Source organism: Apostichopus japonicus, chromosome 21 (genome assembly GCF_037975245.1).
Source record: "Apostichopus japonicus isolate 1M-3 chromosome 21, ASM3797524v1, whole genome shotgun sequence".
NCBI lineage: Eukaryota > Metazoa > Echinodermata > Holothuroidea > Aspidochirotida > Stichopodidae > Apostichopus > Apostichopus japonicus.
The window spans coordinates 7,646,611-7,668,836 of record NC_092581.1 but is presented as its reverse complement, the minus strand read 5'-3'; the positions used below and the strand labels follow the sequence as shown (position 1 = coordinate 7,668,836).

The window sequence follows — 22,226 nt, the reverse complement described above, 5'->3', positions numbered from 1 at the left end:
GCCGCCGAACTTCGCCAGACCCTTTTCTGGCAAACAAAAAATAAAGCATACGGGAGGGGGGGGGGGGGGTTGAGCGATCACCGACATCTCACATAAAAGTCGTCATCATTTTTTTTTTTTTTTGCTAATCTTTTTTTTTTTTTGGTGACGGCCAATAGGGGGGGGGGCGCGAGCCTGTTGCGCCCCCTGGATACGCCCCTGTTTTAAGTTTCAATATATTTGAATAGCCAGTTACAATGTTGTACTGATTACTTAAAGCACGCGGTCTGCAAATCTGTTTTGTTCAGATTTTATGCTACTGATATCTGTTGTCGTTGCTTTAAAAATGCCTGTCTCAGTACCTAAATGACAGAAGCTATAACTACCCATTCCTTTAAATATCGCTATATATCATCTATTTCATCAATTACTAGTTAATTGTTGGTATTTGCCTTTCCATTTGTCTTCCGCTCCTCATTGTCATAACTTTTGTCTATTCAATCCTGGGTGACTCTTTTTTTTGGGGGGGGGGGGGGGACTAAATAAGCTATTTTCAGTGATATTATCTTACTTTCTGTCTGGGACACGATATCAGGCTTTCTCTAGAAGCAGTTTTCTTAACGTAATGTTTTATCTATGCCTATAGTTTTGCCTTTGTGCCGTACCCATTGCCGAGTAATGAGAAGTAAGCCGTCCTTTGACATATTCATTGCCGAAAAAATGAATGTCAATTCCGAATATGTACAATGTGTTACATACAATAAAATGACTAGGTACCACATTAGTGGGTGCCCAATTGGAATTGAATGTATCAATATCGCGCTCCATAGAATCAAACAGGGCTAGGGTTGAGTGCACAGATTTTCAAGGAGGAAAGTTGTCTTCCAGTGAAGTTAAATATAGTGTCATCATTTGTCAAAAGATAAACAAATGGATAAGTGTACCCGCTAGTTTATCACTTTCATGAAATCAGAGGAAATAATATCGATTTTTGCTCTACATGCAGTCTTCCTCCGAATGGAATTGTCTTTTAAGATCTGTCAGGGTCTTCTGTTCCATAATGAATCATCTTAGACGAGGTTGGGATTTTCCCTGCCGAAATTCATCGGCTCACCTAGGCACACGCGTAACGTCTCGTGCAGCAATTACGTAGGATAGCATCACGGTTTGTAGCTTCATCGGCGTGCCATGGTTTCGATTACAGTACTGAATATGTACTTATCTGATGATTACAGTAAGATGCATAGGCTATGTTAGCATATTTTGAACCGTCTATGTTACACGACTTAAATGATTGTCTGAAGTGATAGTTGCAGAAGAACCCACCTTTGTACCTTAACAATTAGACTTGATAAGGACTAAGCCATTTCAGAATTGGATGTCATTACTGAAGATACGGCCAGATAGGTTCACAGTAAGTACTCAGTTCACAAAATTTAATTTGTAGATATTTGTTGGATAGGCTATATATCTGTTACACCGAAACACACACACAGAGCAGCATCGACATGTTTATTCGTGCAAAAACAAATCGGGTACGCTAGATCATGATTTTAAATAAAAGGCAGGCTAATCTTCGACTTTCATCTTTACAGAAATGGCACAAATCCCAACGGTGTACGATCCGTCTAAGGTGAACACAAACCATGAGAGTTTTCCACCACCACAAGCGGTGCAAACCTCTTCTCCACCAGCGGCACAAATCCAATCTAACACCCAGTCCGAATCGACTACCAGTAATACTTTCAACTACCAAACATCTCATTCAACACCACTAAACTTCTTGAAGAGTGGAATTGGGATACTGTCAGTCTTCATTGTCGTAAGTAAATTTTACCATTTCAATCAAACTAAGATTTTGAGATGCATGATAAAAACTAAACAATTAAATTTAGTTGTTTTATTTGTTAATGTAAAAAAGTTTTATTTCAATATTGACTCTTATATTTGTAGGATGATTTTGAGTTTTAAAAGCGTTGAAAAAATTAACGAAACCATTCGATACAAGGTTTATCTGAACTATCAGGGATAAATATGTCAAGCCAATGCTATAAGAAAATACATACATTTAAGCGTTTCATTGTATTGGCTTAGGCATGCAGATTCACAGTTGAGCTCTCCCGTCTCACATTTGTAAATTTACGGCATGATCTGCAATGGTTCAATTAAGGGATATCTTATAACACATAATATACAACCAGCTTTTCTACTACCGTACGTTTTAGAACCAATCATCAATGGTTTCAAATGAAGTTGTGTTCTTTCTCGTGTGGAAGTCTTACAGGAGGCTTGAATAATTTTCTCAACCTGGTTTTGTTTCCTGAACAGTTGCATTCTTTCATAGCACTCCTGGTGATGGCCTGCGGTAACCGCGTATTTGGAAATTACCTCGTAGGAGCCCTTGGCTTCTATTTGTTTGTTTGTGTTGCTGGGTTTTTATTCTCTGCAACAGTAGTTTTCATCGGCGCAATGCAGATTCCTGAGCAGAATCCGACAATCCCATGGGCTTTTATGGTAGGATAATCAAGTGAAACTTTGCCGTAAGAATGTATGCTTTAGTAGAAATACACACATACAAGCATGTTTTGAGCACGCACATACATACATACACACACGCACACTTACCCATACATATGTATACACACACATACGTACACGCATACGTACACACATGCATGCACACACCCATATTTGAGTTTGAATTTATTGTCCACAATCGAAAATTCGGCTTTACACAGGTCGTAAACGAAAAAAAAATAAAAAGAAAAGAAAAGCAGTAGTATAAGTATCAATAGACTGCGATATACACATACAGTAATACAAACATATATACAGCAAGTCCTACAAATAAGAAACTAATCTTCTCACTTGTGAATTAAATATATGGATAGAGTTAGGCACAAATGAGTCTCTGTAGCGGCCCCTAAGTGTACGTGGTGGGCATAAACGCAGTCCAAACGGTTGTAATTGTAGTGCTCAAACAAAGGGTGTGTTGGGTCTTGCATGATATATTTTAATTTATTGCAGACCCTCTTATGATACAAGTACTCTAACGATGGTAATTGAGCACAGATTACTTTCCTAGATTGCTCAAGCATCTTCACATCAATTTTTGTACCATTGGCAAAGTAACAAATTATGTTATACATCAAAACACTTTGAATGAGGGATTTATAGAACAAGGTCATGATTGTTTTATCCACCCTGAGGTTCTTCAGTTTTCTCAAGCAATAGAGCCTCTGATTTGCTTTCTTATGGACAATTGTGGCATTACTAGACCAGTCAATTTTGTTAATCAGCATGGTTCCTAATTACGTATACATGCATATTCAACATGCATGTATTTTACATTGAAATCTCTAAATAAATGATCTGCTCGTAAACAAGGAAAATCTGAATCAATATTTTCATTTCAGATGGTAATCGGCTTTGGTTTAATGGCATTTTTTGAGCTGGTTGCTTCTAGCCTTGTAGCCGCCAGAGCAGTTTTGCCAAGAGATGGCGCATGCGCGGTAAGATCATGTTCTACCTTTGATAGTGACCAGTCAGTTGTGAGATGTGTGTACAATATAATAGGAGTAGGAAGGGGGAGGGGGTAGTGGGAATAGCTATCCCAAATTATGAAAGTGGGGCCTGCGGGAGATGTTCTATTCCATAGATTGTTAACTAGGGATTCAATCCACGGCATTGGTAGGTGATTCAGTCGGATCCTCTAAAGTATAACAACAAGTAAAATTTTGCTTTTGATATATCTCATAATCCGTCGAAATTTCTATGTACTGTTTAAGTGCAAATTTGGTAACAAACCTTTCAATTTTCTATACAAAACGTAAATACAAAATATTTTTCTTTATAACAACTTTCGATATGAAAAGGCAAATTTCGATGTAATTTCAATACTTTCTGTCTTAGTGTTGTTTTTGTTACAATGAATAAAACAAAACCATGAAAGGTCTGTTTAGACATTTCACGAAAAGCATCATATTTTGACATACCGGTACATCCTCAAAATTTCGTCTCAATCAGTATCAAGTTTGAGCAAAAGGTAATTTCAAAGAAAGTTGACACTTTAGATAAAATAGTTGAACTTGAGGGATAAGAGGTTAAAGTCGTGATATAAAGTAGGAACAAGTCAAAATATTTACACAAAAAGTAATTTAGAGAGTGTGGTCGAAATTTTGGTATAAAATTCGACATTTATACTCGTTCATAAAGTTTCAGCTTTTATATATGGGAAAAAGTAGGAGCAGGATAAAACAGTAACGTGATATTAAATGCTTGGGAAGTCTTTCGATGTTATCAAAGTTCGATCAAGGCATAATTAGAGCCCCTTAACTAAGACATGATGACGGCAAAGCTTCCAGCCACAAGAGTAGAAAGGGTCAAACTATGTATATCTTGATATCATGGCACACTATGTTCAAAGTCAGCTTTCAAGACAATCGGTGTCGAAGCTTACTTCAAATCCTTGAAAATGTAGCATTGGGGTATGAAATGACAAAAAATTACAGTGTAAAACGCAACATTTCCGAAATAAAGTTTTCATTATCTACATACGAATTATGATTTACCACTAGAGCAAATACTACTGAAATGTAAAACTGGTTGTCTTTTCACACTGAACAGGTTCTTGGATTTTTGATTTTTCAAGCTTACGTAGCTTGCTTAGTACTTTCCCTTCCGGACGCTATAAAACAGATAGAAGTAGCCAACCAGTCCTCACGAACACAGCGAAACGACCACCCAATCGAAAGTCCACCGTCGTACATGGAGTCAACTTAACAATGCTCACCTCCTTCTATCAACCAATCGTAATTGTCACTGTTTCAAAACGTCTAGTCATTTGCATAGTGGTAAATTTTACTCTTATACCTCTACACTGGAATCTCTTTAATTAAATAATCAATAATTGTTAGAGGATATACATATATGTGTATGAATATATAAATTCATTTTTATGGACCTTCTTACAATCACTGCAAAGAGTATCATGATATATTATAGGGTTAACTTATGAATAATAATATTCGCATTTTGCAGAAGACAATACATGGCGTATGTTCCAGATAAGAAATTTGATAGTGCTACAGCAATGAAATTCATCATCTTCCTAGTAATCATTAATGAACTACTTTTTCTGACATTTATCAGAGTTTGAAGAAGGATCGAAACGTCAGACCTAACTTTTATAGTTTACATACACAGGGTTTTTGTTAACACTTTTTGCTCTTTGATTTCTCAGAATTAACCGAACTGCAGTTTCAGAGGTGGGGATGGGGAGCTTCTACGAACCCCATCCCAAGGCCCTATGCACCCTCGGTAATAGTAAGAATCCCTCCTCCTACCCATCCTATTCTCCACCTTCCCCTCCCTCTACATGCGAAATATATACACTCGGTCTCCAGTGTGCAGGCTAGAATAGATCTAGAATTGAATTTCTGCCTCATGGGCTATAGTCACTGTAATTAAATTTAAATACAATGTTGCATTAACGCATATAAAATTGCTGATGATAAGTTCATTAGACATGCCTACACGCACTGTTAAGTTCTGAAGGCAAACATGGTATCATGTACGGTAGACATAGGTCAGTCTACTGTAGGTGGCAATACACATTGGAAAATTACGTTTCTGTGCAGTTTGAATTTTAAACTTTTTTCCACCAACAGTAAGTGAAGAACAAAGTCAGTAAGAAACAAACCTATGGCCATACGCTCTACATTTTCAATTCATGGATCCGCCTCTGCTAAGGTTCAAAAGGGTGTTTCGCAAACTCCAATCCGGGAGCTTCATGTAATTTAAACTTGTTATGTGTATGACGATGTGCTTCTGAATGATATATTGTATGTGCTTGTGCTTTGGGTTTGTGGTTATTGCTATCGTGGTGTAGGTACGTTTAATAATCATAATCAGTCAATATTTTTGACGATGCTTAAGCTACCACGAATGTGGGAGAAGCCCGCAAGGGCTTATGAAATACTTCAACGTTTTAACTCAAATTTGGAATTTTTTCAATTTAGAAAGTCATTTCAGATGGGATAACCGTACATTGCTTTTTGAAGAAAAAACATATTACTATGACCCGGCAGGGGAACGAACCCCTAACCTCCCGATCTCTAAGCCCCATTGCTTCAAATGTCACCGCCTTATTCCACTCGGCCACAGCACCGTCCATGTGCATTCTTGCGATTGTGCAACCATACACCGTGTCTGTTGCAAGACGACTACGGTTATAGAATCAAATCGTAGAGACCCTCGCATAGTCTGTTCATGGGTTAAGGCTTCATGCTCAACCTATGGCGAGACTAAGTAGGTTCATTGATTCCCTTGAGGAAGTCGAGGAACCAAACCCTTACAGAGTGGGTGGACGATTTGGGGGTTTATTGAAGGTAGGTATGTTAGGTGAGAGACGATGATAGTCCTTCCTTACTTATTGATCTCTAATTAGTGATAATAGCAGGGAGGAGCTGATGTACAACCCTGCTGATGGTTTACTTGAGGCACCGAAAGACCTTCAGGGGAGAAACATAGGCTGTTCCGTCCTATGGATGATACGAGTGCATCCAAGGGATCAGCTCAACTGCAGGTGGTTAGAGGTTTCCATGTGGCCGTGGGTCAATTGCAACAGGACAAGCAAATAATTTGAAAGGGACCAAGTTCTCATAAGGCTCAGGAATGATGCCAACAAGGGGACTGTTGTATAGAAGGCCCCCGATGAGCCAATAAGGCAATCCCCTTGGTTGACGGAACTTGTGTCAATACTGTCATTGGTAGTCAGATTTCTGAGGAGGACAAATGGCAAGCATCATTAGAGCAACTGCTAGCCAAGCTAGCCCGACGGCTACTTTAGATATCATGAGCGCCTCTGTGTATATATATTTTGCACACAGGGGTGGACCCTCGTTGATCACATCCATATTCCTTAGGAGCAAGCTAGCAGACATTTTAAGTTGCCCAGAGCAGTTAGGTGAATATTTGGAGCTACATGGGGCTAATGGCTTCAAAACAACGAGAAGGGAGTAGTACCCAATACCACTCGATTCTCATATAGCTATCAGTAGAAAACGGGTAAGGTTTTTAACCGTTGTTTTAAGTTAATTAATGTGAGCTCTGGAATTATAAGTAGGTTGTAGAAATATTTAATAGTTGATATGTACGAGACGAAGTGGACTCGTGAGGTTGTTTGGTTTTACAGGCAACAGAGTAGAGAATTACATAGGATTTGGCGAACCTGTTAGGATTGCATGTGTCCAGTTCTCGTGTGGTTGAGGACAGCATTGTGTTAGTGTTACTCACTGTTCTTGGTCAAATCTAGGTCACGTAATTTCTGAATGTCTGTCCTTTTAATGGAGTATAAGAAACTAGAGTAAACACCTCCAACTATAAGGGAATAAGTCAAATAAATATATTCCATACAACTACATGACACTATGTAGGCTACTTCAATATCAACATCTAAGACATTGAATTAACATGATGTCAGGGAGCCAATGATAAATTAAATGGGAAACACGGCTACATTTGGTTTTGGGGTTGAATTGGTGTGTTAACCAATTTGATGTTACTTTAGTGAGGGATTGTCATTTATGTTTTCCATCCCTCTTACGTCGGCCCGGAGAATGATGATCATTAAGGTATGAGCGCTCTTAAGCCGGTGCATTAAAAGAAAGCTTATGTCGCTTGCATCCGATCCTTTAACCTGGATTAAAGACTTTGTTTTAATGTGATATATCACTTACGTTTCAAGTCACAAAACAGTAAACATACATATTCAAGTAACACGACAGAAACTATGAGATCTTTAAAACGCTTGCAAAGAATTGTCTCCATTGAACCCGCCCTCTGACTCCACTTACCTAGCAACCTATAGTTAATAATTTATGTTAAAATGACACGCTTGTCATTTATCATGTACAAACCTATAGGAATTGGACTATCTGAACTTTGTTCCCTCGATTGATGTTAATCATTAGACTTGTAATTGGTACGGGATAATCTATCTTAATAAGTACACTGGAACCTGTTCACTAACGTTAGCAGGGTTATATCACATATTGAACCCACTGCAAACTGTACTAGCTTATATGCTCTACTGTTCTATTTGTTTAATTACTTAGGCGTATTTCACGTGCATGGGCTAGGCAAATTGATGTATAGCTTATGTGTGAGCCTAATGTACTGAACTGTGTATCAGAATTGTAAAAAAGTTGTTTCTTTCGGCAAGAGTTGAGCAAAAGGGGAAAAGGTTTTGAGCCTAAAGCCCTATACTTTTCTGCCAACATCTGGGTGCCAACTTTCAGTATTTCGCAGTATACCACATAGGAACAACATGACTTCCACGGGGCAAGTCGTTAGAACTGTCCACACCACAACTACAACAACCACGGCAACTTCAACAGGTTCCGGTTTGTCCTTTCGACTGGAATACCTCACGTCAATTCACGGGATCGCACTTTTCCTTGCTATGGTGAGTACGAACACGAGTCAGCGAAGCTTGACCTGACAAAAATGAAAACATCTGTCAAGCTCAATTCAGTGAGTATATTAGGTTCGACCGTCGAGCGTTTATAAACAATGTTTCTCAAACGGGCAGCGAGTATGATTCCGAAGGACAGCGGCCGTGATTTAACGATCGTATACTGAGGGGTTAATCAATGGTCTACCGAGCGTTTATCGAGGATATCGCAAGAGAGGGTATATCTCAAGCGACGCACGAGGCCTTATGGCCGAGTGCATCCAGCGATATGGATATACCATTCATATGAAGTACTAAATATACATTAACTTTCGCCTCAGATAATTACAATTTAATAAAAACTTTAACAGGAAAATTTCCAACAATTGTCTCGGAAGGATACCCCTTTGTTTTTAACTATTAGTATAGTTAAAAGCCTCAAAAGAATGTAAAGGCGCAAAAACAATAACAATAATGACGATAATTAGGCTATACATTGAACAGCACTACTTTCTACAGAATAACGATCTGACGCAGGGGCATATTACTGCGTCCAGTCGGCAAAACAACAGGAACCGGTGTGTTCAGCGATACAGTGAATTGACATAACGGCCAATGTGTAATACGGATATGTACTTAGTATATATAGTTCACTTTACACTGTTAAGCAAAATAGTTACTGTCGTAAAACGTGAATAATTCCATAAAGGAAGTTCTAAACAGTTACCTTTTGGGAAATACAACCAGGGCCCCTTTTAAAAATTTAAGTGGGTGTGCTATTTCCCAAAAGGGACCATTATGCCACTCTCCAGCGAAGCGCCACCATCATTTGGCGCGTAGAGTAACGATTTTTTTTGTGCTAAAAAATGCGTCCCAGATTGCTGGAAATGGCACTTCTCAGGTCTTGTAAGTTGCATCTAAAAATTCTTTATTTTGAGATCTCATGTCTTCAAAAAAAAAAAAAAAAGAAAGTTAACTAGAAAAATCACTGTGTAGGGGTAAATAGAACTTATTGTTACCTGATACGCTCTGCTTAATTCATTGTTTTACACAGATAATTGAAGATATAAAGGCACGCTAGGGTTTGCGATGGTAACCGTAGATTGTATGTAATTAATTGTTAGGTTTGTGTAATAATTATTCGTCTTAGATGCCATACATATATATATATATATATATATATATATATATATATATATATATATATATATATATATATATATATATATATATATATATATATATATATATAGACTCGAACACTGGCCTACCGCTTTACATGCGGACAACCTATTAGATCTGTATTGAAAACTACTGTAATGAAGATAAAACGTTTTACACTCGTACACAGTAGATACGTTAGAGTGGGAGTGAATGAACGGAACGAATGTTTTCATCCAGTGACAGATGACGACTAACTTGCTGCATTGTTGGCCACACTCACATTTGATTTATTACTATATATTTATATTGTCAGGCAGTTATATGTGAACTAGTAATATCATCTTGTGTCTAGATTTGAAAGAATAAGTGGTAGGCTAGCTCTATACTGTGACGTATCAGATTTACTTCTTATGTATAAAAAGGGTTAAATTAAACAGAAAGATTAGTATAGTCTCGGCCGTAATTGTCAGGTTACGAATCTGGTCTCCGTTAAACAATATTTCTCTCTTATTTTCTTTCAGTTTTATTCTCTGATCTCCTTTATTGTGATCATCATTGGGACCAACAATGATTTTCTCGGAGGGACCTACGCTTTGTATTTGACAACAAGTTTCTTTTCATTTGCTTATTGTCTCTTTACATATTTGTCGTTGTTAACGAACTTGCGGTCGAAGATGCCATTACCTTGGAACTTGGTGGTAAGTATAACTTTATTTACTATTAGAAGTTGCGCTTGCATAAAGATATTTATTTTCTAGGTGGTTTTATCATCAATGATGATGATGATGATGATGATGATGACGACGACGACGACGACGACGACGACGACGACGACGACGACGACGACGACGATGATGACGATGATGACGATGATGATGACGATGATGATGACGATGATGATGATGATACTTAGATTTTAAGAGAAGCGCCTGTACACAGATGAGATATAATCAATAAATGACATGATGCGACGGGTATATTTGAAGAGTCAACACGAAGACAGAGCGGATAGGTCCACAAAAGCAAGTGCAAATAGTTTTCCATTATCCATGACATTAAGAATATCATGTGAAAATAGTACAGTTTCAACGTTGTAGTATATACGATAAGCAGATTGATAGGTATCGACAAACTTGTAGTATTGGAGATATGCAGACACTCTTGTTGAAACAACACGCTCCAAAATCTTAGACAGAAATTTGAGTTTGGAAACTGATCGAAAGTTTCAGTATAAAGGTTGCAAAGTAGCTGGGATCGGATCCACATCACTTATAATGGATGTTGAATGCAAAAGAACTTTACTTCAGTAGCGGCTGGTTTAAAGGAAGCAATTTGGGGGTATATATGAAGGCAAACAGAGTACAGCAGAGTACTGAACCTGTTTGGTTTTACAACTACATTTTGGTGACATTATTTCGTTGAAAGTAGTAAAGTTGATGGTGAATTTCTAAACCAGAAGCACGCCACTTATATTTTCTTCTTGAACACAATCCACTATATTTGATTGCTGCTTGAAGACATACAGAATGTCCTTTGAAACAAAACTGGTATGGGTGGATATTCTGTTTAATAAAACCACCAAGACATAAACTGTTTGCTGACCTACGAATACTATTCTTATCTGAAAGGGTGTTGTGTACAAATTCTCACAGCCATTCATGTCCGACACTCTGTGTGCTTACAGTTTATAATCCTTACCTGGCAAAACTGAAACCTTGTTCCGAAATTGAAAGTAGAGTAGTGTTAAACTTAATGTCGCTGTGACCATTGTCCAAACTAAGGTTTCAATCCAGTCTGTCCCCAGCGGTGCGAAAAGTGCTTTCTTTTCTTGTAGAATGTTCACGGGGTTTCTTGACGTCACTCTCCATTAATATTTAATTAGGTAAAACTTATCATTTCCGAAGGTCTCAGAAGGTCTCGAAGGTTCTCAGTTATTAACCAATTTATATGTATGGTTATAGTTGAATTTAATGAAGGAAAGGTGTTTAAATCCAATCATTTTTGACAAAAGACACAAAACAGGAGTTGAAAGGGAATTTCGGCAGTAATATCCGAACGTAAATTAACCACTTTCGAACTGTTTAGAAAAATACTTTTAATTGGCATAAAATATATTTATTTCCAATTTTGAAAACTGTTTTTTCGCTGAAAACTCCTTTACCACAAATGTGCATCCATTTCTCTTCAAATAATCCTGTAACGATGTCAAGTTCACGGCAAATATTTACGAACACGAATACAGGTTACGAGTAAAGTGGTGACTGTTCTGTTCCACGTTATACGTATTGCGCGAAATGCTATAACTAAACGTGATAAAACTAATGGAATTGAATTGCTTATATCATGGCGCGCCATGCTTATAGCGAATGATAAGAGGAGCTATTCATGGCAGTGAAATGACTTTTCTGTGTGGATAGGGGCATGAAATACTCACTGCTGAAACATTGATTCGGTACAACCACACATAACAATACATGCAAGCAATGCCATATCGTAACAATCGCTACTTTTAGTGCTGCTCGCTGAAATCAGACATCACCACTGGTTTACATTTATCACCAGCAATAATTGTATTTAGAGACTCTCATGAAGATGGACCCATGCTTGTGCTCTTCCAAGTACAAACCCTGCTGCTGCAAAGAGTCCAAGCCCTGCCAGTGCCCTTCTTATTCACCTTCCTGAAATTGTACATGGGTTGCTAGTAATCAGCTTATGGAGCCTTGCTAGTATCGAGACAGGGGCCTTTTTACTGGGTATATTTTCAAGCATAACTATTTTTTGTGTGAAAACATTCAGGTTATACCACAGGCAATTAAATATGACACATGAGAGGCCATTTTGGTTTAAAAATAGCCAGACAAAGCTCTAGTTCACCCACTGAAAAGACAGTGGTTGCCACACCGACGTGCACGATGAGGGTTTTCCATATCTTTGAGGGACTTTTGGTTAGAGAACTTTCTTTTTTAAGAATGTCAACACATTTTTTCTTTGGTCTCTTTATTTCTCGTTCATATTACATAAAACTTTGAGACGTAAAACTGTTAGAAAATAGTAACAAGACAACAAAACATTGCTTTTAAACACTGTGAAAGACTTGTGGTAAAGTAGTAGGACGGAATGTTTAAATGAAAGGCAAGTCAAGGAATGGGAAGAAAGTTTGGTCGAACAGTTAAAAAGTACATGAATGCAATAACATATCACTCATATCAGATATAATTTTTTTAAATATATATATATATGATCCCAGCAAAACACGTACCCTTGTCTTACAGCGGTAAACTATGTTTAAATTAGGGTAACACATGGTAAATTTGCCACAGTAGCGCTGTTCTATAGAATATAATTATGGTACATACTTATTTTACTTGACAAAAATTGTACATACCATATACTGTAAAACTGTTTAACTTTTATTTTGTTGTCATGCATGTTTTGACTGAAGCATATTGAGCAAATCTGGTGCATATAAAATAGTATGCTATAATATAAATACGACAATGACATACAGTATTAGTTTCTTTGTTGTATGTTTCAACTAGCCCACTTTAAGGTAATTTGTGGTGTACTGATTATAATTAAGACACGTAGGGAAAACTATTGTGCAATTGGGATACAACTCTGGTAAATTTAGGGTAAACCTGTGGTACAATTTGGTTAAAACCATTAGGGTAAAACTTTGGTACAGCTATATGGTGAAATTGTGGTTAATTAGGGTAAAACTATGGTAATGCCATAGTACACAGTAAATTTGAGATAAAACCATGGTGAAGAAGAAATAGAAAAGTGATAAAACCATGGTAAAATCGTGGTATGTTACTATGGTAAAACTGTGGTAAATCGCATCCATATAGGACCAAAATACCCCAGTCAAATTGTGGTATTGTACCACAGTTTACCATGGACAAAAGGTGGTATTTTGCCGTGCTCAGTGTGAGGTAATTTTTTCCTAGACTACACTTCATCTTCAGAGCTTGCATAATGTGTTGAAAGAAGATGAGTATTTTCCGCTCCTATATTTCAGGGCTATAGTAATATTATAATGACTATGAAATATTAGTTGTGTACACTGTAGTTTGACATGGGCGTTTGTCACGAACTGAAGCAATGTACATCATTACATGTACACGCAGAGCCAATACAAAGTCCTAACATCTGTATTACATAACGCTGTGTTTTGCCGTAAGTAAATACGTTGATTATTGACAAGAATAGTGCATTAATTTAGTATCAATGTAAAGAGCATTGTCTAATCTAGCCAAATGTAACAAAGTCAAGTTCACGGCAAATTTAACGGCACTTTTTGGAGCCATGAAAAAAAGGCGCCAAATTCAATGGGGATTTATCAGAAAGTACGATCAAAATAGAAACTTTTAGTGTTTTCTTACGAAAACTAAATGTTGTGAGATTCACCTTTCCTCGTCATGTCGGTTAGAGACGCCTTTCTTTGCATTACTCAAACCTTAAACCAGACGGGTAGGTCTCAAGCAGTTTCGCGAAATTTCATACTTCTGAACAAATTTTGGGGACGAAGCTACAAGAAAACTGCTCTCTGAGCTCATTAACTCGCTCGTTGGGGACTGACCGAATTGCTTTGATCCTTAGTTTGGAGATTTGAAATACATTGACATGTAGCCAGCCTTCGAATAGGAGTGGAATACATCCCTTCAGTGGCAGTACCAACTGTACGAAGAATTGGGAGAGTAGAGTCACACTTAAACTTAACAAAATATGCACTTCACATATGTTTCTTGGTTTATTTAAATTAGCATGAGTGACAGGCAATCAAATTATTTCTTTACCAAACGTTTTCTGTCTATAGTATGTGGAAATCTTCGACTTCAACACCAACTGAACAAACGAATGGCAGACATTGAGTGAAGTTAATTTATCTTCAAACTAGTCTAAAATTACCAGATTACATGATCCGTTGTATCTGGAATAACCATCGGCATATAAATCGGAGTTAGAGATGTGGTTGGGGGAAGTGTTTACCTCCTTCTTGTCAAGTGTACACGTCAAGCAACAGGGTACAAAAGGTTTCAAACTGTTAGAATTATATAGTAATGTTAATTATATCATGTTACTTAGTACTCCGTACGTTAACAACATACACCACTCCTTCATCTTCGTATAGCCCATACGTATAGGCGTACGTGCGTGGTAATACTAGGGAGCTGCTACTCTAACTGGAGAGAGCTCCGGAAGATTCATCTTGTCAGAGTAGCAGCTCCCTGGTAATACATTGGGCTGCGTGAATGATACTACTGCAGTAGAGAAGCCTGAGGATAATTACAATATAACGTAATACAAAGAAATGTCAAAAGGATCAAACTATTATACGGTTTCCTGTTGTAACGTCAGTTTAAATGTTCTTTCATATATCAGTACTTGAACTCGTCCTGACCGAATACAAATACGAGTGCTTAATCATCTCAGTCCGAGTACTGAATGACGTGTACTTTACCATCCGAGGATTTTTCATCGATTGCGGCTGGTGCCGAGTGCCTATGCACGCAATTGCATTACATGCAGTGATGCCTTTCTTTTATCTCAGGATACTGAGGTTTAATATTAAAATAAAGAAGTTAGCTTGACATTGTCTTCGTCGCATGAGTTAATGTAAGGTAATTACACTCTTGGCCTCTTTTACTCTTAAATATATCCGTAGCAAGTGTGTAAGATGCTTTTTGTTTTTTCTTCTTTGGCTATCCCATATCCAGCTTTACTGTTCATTTCCTTTCTTCCATAGGATGTGTTTGCTTATTTCATTTTGTTTGTGCTAATGTTGATATCATCCAGCCTTGTCCTTGCAAAAGGTCGAAGAAAAGCTGCCGGGTCAGCTGGGGTAAGTCGTGAAGTCAAACAATAACTTTCATAAATCATAAGTAAAACATAGTTGAACTAAAGGTCCATATAAGTTGCCACAATTTTAAATTTAATTTTTAGTTTCGTGAGTGATATTACTGTGTGTAGATGCTTGATGTAAGTGTTACATAACACTGTTGTTACTTATTTAACAGGATAACGTTGACAGGAGTGTTTAGAAAACAAAGTGCGATTTTCTTACCCTTAAGTAAAAGTTATAACAATATCATTCTCATTCACTCAAATAGTTTTCCTATCCGCTACAGTGGCGTGCTCTAGATTTCAATGGTGGGGGCCAAATTAAAATTTCCCCCATCGATTAAGGTACGGGTCTGACTTTGCGGAAGGGCCAGAGGCGAATGAAGATCAAGAGGGTGCTTCACTCGGCTCACTGAAGCCGACTCCTATGTGGGGGGGGGGGGGCAACGTCAATATTTGTTTTAATTTAGCATTAAAATGATATCGAAATTTCCCCAGACTGATTAAGGTAGGGCCTGAACCTGTATGGGAGGGCCAAAGGAGAATGCTGGATTTATTTAAGGGAGGGGTATTGTCCAGGGGGCATTGAAGCCGCCTGCTATGAAGGGCTTGTGGGAGTGGGCGGGGGATTATTACTCAGAAAACAAATACAACTTTAGACGTCAAAGAGTGCTTTCCGATGCATATTTGGGCTATAATTTAGGTCTATACAAGTAGCTTTAAACACAAGGTATTGCTAATAAATACCTTTGGTAAAATTAAAATAAAGGGTGTAGGGGTACACCCGTAACAGTTGTCCATATTCTTCCCCGGCTGTATGCAACATCCACCGACTGAACAATTTCCCCACGACTGACGATCGAGTGTGGGGGACCCCCCCCCCCCCCTCTCCTCCACTTGCGCACGTTACTGATCCGTTTCAGCACTGACTTAAAATTAAGTTAGCGTTACATATAGTAATAAATCATATTATACAGAGAATACTTTTATTTTCATTCGCCTTTCTATCCACAGACCCTTGGTTTCATCGTTGTCCAGGGGTACTTTGGTCTTGCCTTACTAGCTATACGAGACTATCGTTTTAGTAGATCGCTGACGCAAGCCGGGGATGGGGCAACTTCAAATACTCCAACAGGGTCCATGCCATCAAACTTAGATCCGGCTTACTAGGTTTATCAACAACACGACTCAACTATCTAAACTTCTAGTGTATATCTATCATCTATTTTTCACTATTTGATAACCCATTGATTCAGCTTGTACTCAAGAGTTGTTAATTATACTCGTTTTATCATCAACCATGTGGGTTTTGAAGTCACTTCCTTGGTTCGCTTTTAGTATTGCATATATGTGAGTTATTGGCACACACGATACACACAGAGAACACTGTTAGAACTGTAAATCTTTAAGTTTTGTACAAAACTTTAAGGTTTACAGTAGTTATGGTAATCTCTGTGTGAAACAGCTGGTTATTTATATCACATTGTTTCTCAAACGATAATTGGTTCTCATTGGAAATAAACTATTTAATCAATGCTTACAATTGAGAATTGAAGTCATCAGTGATTCTGACATGTAAAATGCCTACACAAGGTTATCCATTATATGCTACTCATATTATTGAACACAATCTTGATATAAAATTTGAAATTTAAGCGTTGGTCACATTGGATCAACCGTTGTTTGAACCGTTGTTAAATCAGTCTTTCGCGTCCACGTTTGATCGCTCGCTTTCACAAGCTCAGATTGCCTAACGAGGTCCTTGTTATCTCATCGTTTCAATTAGTAACGTGGTTAACTACTGTAGTTCGTTGGTCACTGCAGCATATCATGGCTAGCTCAGTTGCCGTAGCAATGGTTACCAAAGTAAACATTTATGCTCCTGTGTAACGATCCTCAGGGGGTCACCCATTGTATCTGGGAAACGGATAAAAAACAGTACGCGTGTGTATGGGTCAAGATGTCTGTTACGTTTCCCAGAAAACCAAGAATGGTAGAAAGAACGAATACGATAACAGAGGCTCAGCAATATAGGTGTTCATTGAACCAGGGTCCCCAATGTCCAGGGCCCCATGGGTTAGTTCTTGCCAGTCAAGTAAGTTATCCAGACAGTGCTTTGCGTTTTTTTTTTACATTTATGGCTTTGTGTTACATGCCGGTTTAGATGAATTGAGAACGAAGGAACCAAGCTCTCACTTTTAAGCCTGGGACCTTGAAATCCTTGATACGCCACTGTAGTTATGAAATTTGTCTCGAATCATCTTTGCTAGAAATGAAGTTTATATAGTAGTTTTATTATCATAAATTTGTTTAACTTAAACATTTATGAACATTTTCAATTGTTTTGCAGGAAATGTTAGTAATGTTAAATGTAGATGAAGACATAAAACCATATATTTGTAACTTCACCTCACTTGATTACTGGTCGACACAACATTCAGGGTTAATATTTATTATAAAATTAAGTCATATGTATTGCACCGCATATAACTATTTTAGCGATAAATTTTATATCGTTATAGATGTATTTTGATGAAAGGAATGTCTGCAGCATTAAATATATATCACTATAATAATGAGACAAAGAATTAAACATGTCAATTTATTATAGATATACAGAAATTTGGTAAACATTGATATAAAGCAGAATGATACCGGCTTCGTACAGTATATAAGTGACATGACGTTTCCTTATCATTTAAAAGGAAACGAGTTACGAAATGATGCAAGAGTCGAACGTCGTTGGAAATCCATGAAATTTTGCAGCTCATTCTCATTCGTTCTGCAGTGTTGTGCCTAAGATTTCAAATGTGTCTATGGGGGGTTTCCAAACACAAAACACGAAATCAAATTTACCTTTAAAAAATCAAGTGATTCGCGAAATCAACTCTCTAGCAGATCAAAGCGAAATAATGAACGCGAAATCACAAATATATTACACAAAAAATGTATTATTGCCAAATCAAAACCTTCAACAACCAAAATTCGTGTTTCAAAATTATATATTCCAAGAAATTCCCCAAATCATATGAAAGTAAGAGCCACTGACAAAGACAGGGCGTCTGTTAAAATTTCTTTTTGCTAACGAGAAATAAAATATAAGCCAAAAAGACAATTTGCGAGATGATAAATAACAGAGTGCGTCAACACTGCTCTGATTTTAGCGGTAGGGTCCAGTATACCCACGTGAATTAGACCTGGCATATTTTCTCAAGTATCACTGCCATGGCTTCCCGGTTGAATCTAATAACAGCACGAGAAAACAACATCTGACACTGGTAGTCCAATGAGAGCACGAGAAATCGACATATGTCAATTTAATTCGACATATGTCGATTTCGGGACTTATGGCATACTAGGCGCGCCGTACATGTTAGGATCGCTCTGAAATAATGTAACAGGTGTCGCAACACAATTATTTGCTCCTATTGACTTACACACTTTCCAAAGCTGCTAGAGCATGAACAGTTTTCAACTGACATGTCCTATCCACCATATGATAGCTGATTGCTTGGGCTATCACAGCACATTCAACTTTTGCCACCATGACCACCGGACCTCACTTTATTTACCTACCACGCAGTAACATAACCCAAACTAAATCAAATTGAACTAGTGAAATAGAAAAAGTAATATTATTCTGACTGAATAGTAGTTAAAAAAAAAGGCTGGGCGAAATGACCAGGCTGGTTGGGCGAAATGGCAGTTGGGCGAAATGGTTGTTGGGCGAAGTGACCTGCTTCCCTCCCCAACCCATCTGCCAGCTCTCACTGCGGAATTCATTAAGATTTTCTAAAATGCCTTAAATATCCTTCAATCCTCCAGATTTCTGTGAACGAACGGTGCTGTTTTCTTATGTCTTATGCAAAATCATTTCCCTCCCACGATTGGATACGTTTGTTAAACTGCCCAGTTCTAGTTGTGAAAAGCTGTATACACCTTAGGCCGACGCGGTTTAAAACTGGCAAAACTATGATCCATCGTAGTCTGAAGCACACGCATACTGGCTGACCATCCTTCTAGAATTGTCGTCCTGGGATATTTTATAAAGTGTGACATTCTAGCCAATTGATTATATGCATAATAAATTTCTGTTTGGAAATCGTTTCTCTGCAATAGCCACCTCACCACCCATCCTAAAATCCATTTCCTGTCATTCCTGGATACCAAAACTGGGCACCATAAATAGCCCCACATTCGAGAGGATCTGTGTTATCAATACAGAGCACATAAATGTTTCAAGGTCAATAGGTAATTGGAAGAAGAGGTACATGACATGCCGGAAGAACGTCTAATAGAAATACTCTGTAATAGTACAACCAGAACAGTCAGAGAACTTGGACAGGGTCTCGGTATAACTGCTTATCTAAAATGGCCAAAGCAGACATCATGAGACACATACAGAATGCAATTTCATCAGATGAAAACAAGTTCATAAACTTGAGGTTGGGCATCTCTTGTATGTCCACATGGCAGTGTTTATGCAATCAAATTTCTTGTCAGGGCTGAGAGTCCAAGAGATTATGTGGACCTTCTTGCAAGTCTAACATATATGTCTAACATTGTCTTGGTTGATATGGCCCATATGGTAGCAAATCATGTAAAGAAGAGATTCCCGAAGATGTTCAATCCCTATGATGGACGGTTAGCTGAGGTAACAGAGGCCAATCTGAAATTGGCCACAAGAAAGGAGTTAGTGGTGGAAATGCCCTGGTTACACAATAATGTCTGCATCCTTCAACCAGAAGATGACCAGCACCCTGTCACATGATGTAATGAGTTCCATTGTCTGTATGATCGATTTCATGAAAAGAATTCTTTAAGAAAATCTGACCTATATATGTTTCGCAACTTATTGGACTTGCACAACAAATACAGATTGCTAATGTTGAAGCAGCGACTGCATAGTAGTGTGCACCAAATCTTTGGAAGGGCAATGCTCTGTGGTAAATGTGTGACTAAGGATATAGAGCTGAAAACATCACGTTTTGTCTAGCACTATATCGTCTTGCAAAACTGTTCATGGATCATTTGAGGAGAATCAAAGTAAAGTTTTATCTGGTCCCAAGGAAACCAAAGATTCCCAGGCCTACCCGTCATTGACCTCACATGTCAGCCAGATGAGCTATCTTCAAACCGCAGTCATCTATGGGTGCTATTGTGGACCATCATTGCATCTATCCAATCAGGAGTTACAGATTCTTGAGAGGCAGAATTGTTTGACAGATACCAATCTCTTGTAAAGGCTCAGTTCCCATATGTTGGTGGAATCATCGGGTTTTGACATCGAACCAGGTGAGTTTGTACAGATAATTCATCTACCAAAGGATTGGGTGACAGTTTAAACCATTGGATGCCGAAATCAGAAGTGAAGCTGTATGACAGCTAATGAGTACTCATTATTGCTAACTTAACTGATCACTCAATGAAGATGTCTATGGATCCACATATCTCCAATTGCGTGAGTGAGCTACCCTGAGGTGGAGCTGAGTTTTAACCCCGAGAAACACCCTAATTGTCCATAAATGTAGCTGAAATTAATGCATTGGGTACTTAACACAATCTACAATATAAAAAATAGGACCATTATTGTCAAACGTTATCGCAATTTTTTTTTGTAAAAAAGTAGTAAATTTAGTCAAAAATCGAATTTAAAACAAATCCACAATCAATCGCGTTAGTGAGCTACCTTGAGGTGGAGCTGGGTTTTAACCCCCAAAACATCCGAATTGTCCATACATTGTGTCTGAAATTAATACATTGGGTACTTAACATAATCTACAATAAACAAAAATAGGTCATCTATTCTCATACGTTATCGCAATTTTTTGTAATAAAGTATTAAATTTGGTCAAAAATCGAATCAATCGCGTTAGTGAGCTACCCTGAGGTGGGGCTGAGTTTTAATCTCGGGAAACACCCTATAATTGTCCATACATGTTGCTCAAATTATTACACTGGGTATTTAACACAATCTACAATAAAAAAAAAACAGGTCCATTACAGTCATACGTTGTCGTAATTGTTTGAAAAAAGTATTAATTTGGTCAAAATCGATTTTTTAACTACTCCACAATCAATTGCGTGAGTGAGCTACCCTGAGGTGGAGCTGAGTTTTAACCCCGAGAAACACCCTAATTGTCCATAAATGTAGCTGAAATTAATGCATTGGGTACTTAACATAATCTAAAATATAAAAAAATAGGTCCATTATTGTAAAACGTTATCGCAATTTTTTTGTAAAAAAGTGTAAATTTAGTCAAAAATCGAATTAAAAACAAATCCACAATCAATCGCGTTAGTGAGCTACCCTGAGGAGGAGCTGGGTTTTAACCCCGAAAAACACCCTAATTGTCCAATAATGTGGCTGAAATTAATACAAAGGGTACTTAACATAATCTGCAATAAATAAACCGGTATAATAGAGTCATAAGTTATCGAAATTTTTGTAAAAATGAATTAAATTTGGTCAAAAATCGAAACTATAAAGTTCTACACTCAATCGCGTTACTGACCTGCTATCCTGAGGTGGAGCCGAGTTTTAACCTCGAAAATCATCCTAATTGTCCATAAACGTGACTGAAATAAATACAAAGTGTTTTCAACGGACTCTGGAATAATAACATAGTCCTTTTTATAGAGTCTTCACCTTTCTGTAGAAAGAAACACAATTCAGATTTTCATTATATCAAAGTCCATACGAAGCTTCCGTATTGCTTTTATCCACTATTTTGGTGGTCGCAAATGATGACCCCTGATGACCCCTGATGAAATTTTCGCGCGT

General features: G+C 37.8%; 1 protein-coding gene across 3 annotated transcripts; it reads left to right on the top strand.

Moving 5' to 3' along the window:
- The first annotated feature begins 1,234 nt into the window (after positions 1 to 1,234).
- LOC139962680 (uncharacterized) lies at positions 1,235 to 17,130 on the top strand. Of its 3 annotated transcripts, none has more exons than XM_071962857.1 (8): positions 1,235 to 1,393; positions 1,575 to 1,801; positions 2,308 to 2,493; positions 3,396 to 3,491; positions 4,606 to 8,446; positions 10,120 to 10,296; positions 15,348 to 15,443; positions 16,457 to 17,130. In XM_071962857.1, the coding sequence occupies exons 2-5, from the start codon at positions 1,577 to 1,579 to the stop codon at positions 4,759 to 4,761; spliced, it is 663 nt and encodes a 220-aa protein (XP_071818958.1). In that variant the 5' UTR covers positions 1,235 to 1,393; positions 1,575 to 1,576; the 3' UTR covers positions 4,762 to 8,446; positions 10,120 to 10,296; positions 15,348 to 15,443; positions 16,457 to 17,130. The 3 variants fall into 3 exon arrangements, with proteins under 3 accessions (XP_071818958.1, XP_071818959.1, XP_071818960.1); XM_071962858.1 differs by having other exon boundaries at positions 4,606 to 8,514; XM_071962859.1 differs by lacking the exons at positions 1,235 to 1,393; positions 1,575 to 1,801; positions 2,308 to 2,493; positions 3,396 to 3,491 and having other exon boundaries at positions 7,327 to 8,446.
- The last annotated feature ends 5,096 nt before the right edge of the window (positions 17,131 to 22,226 follow it).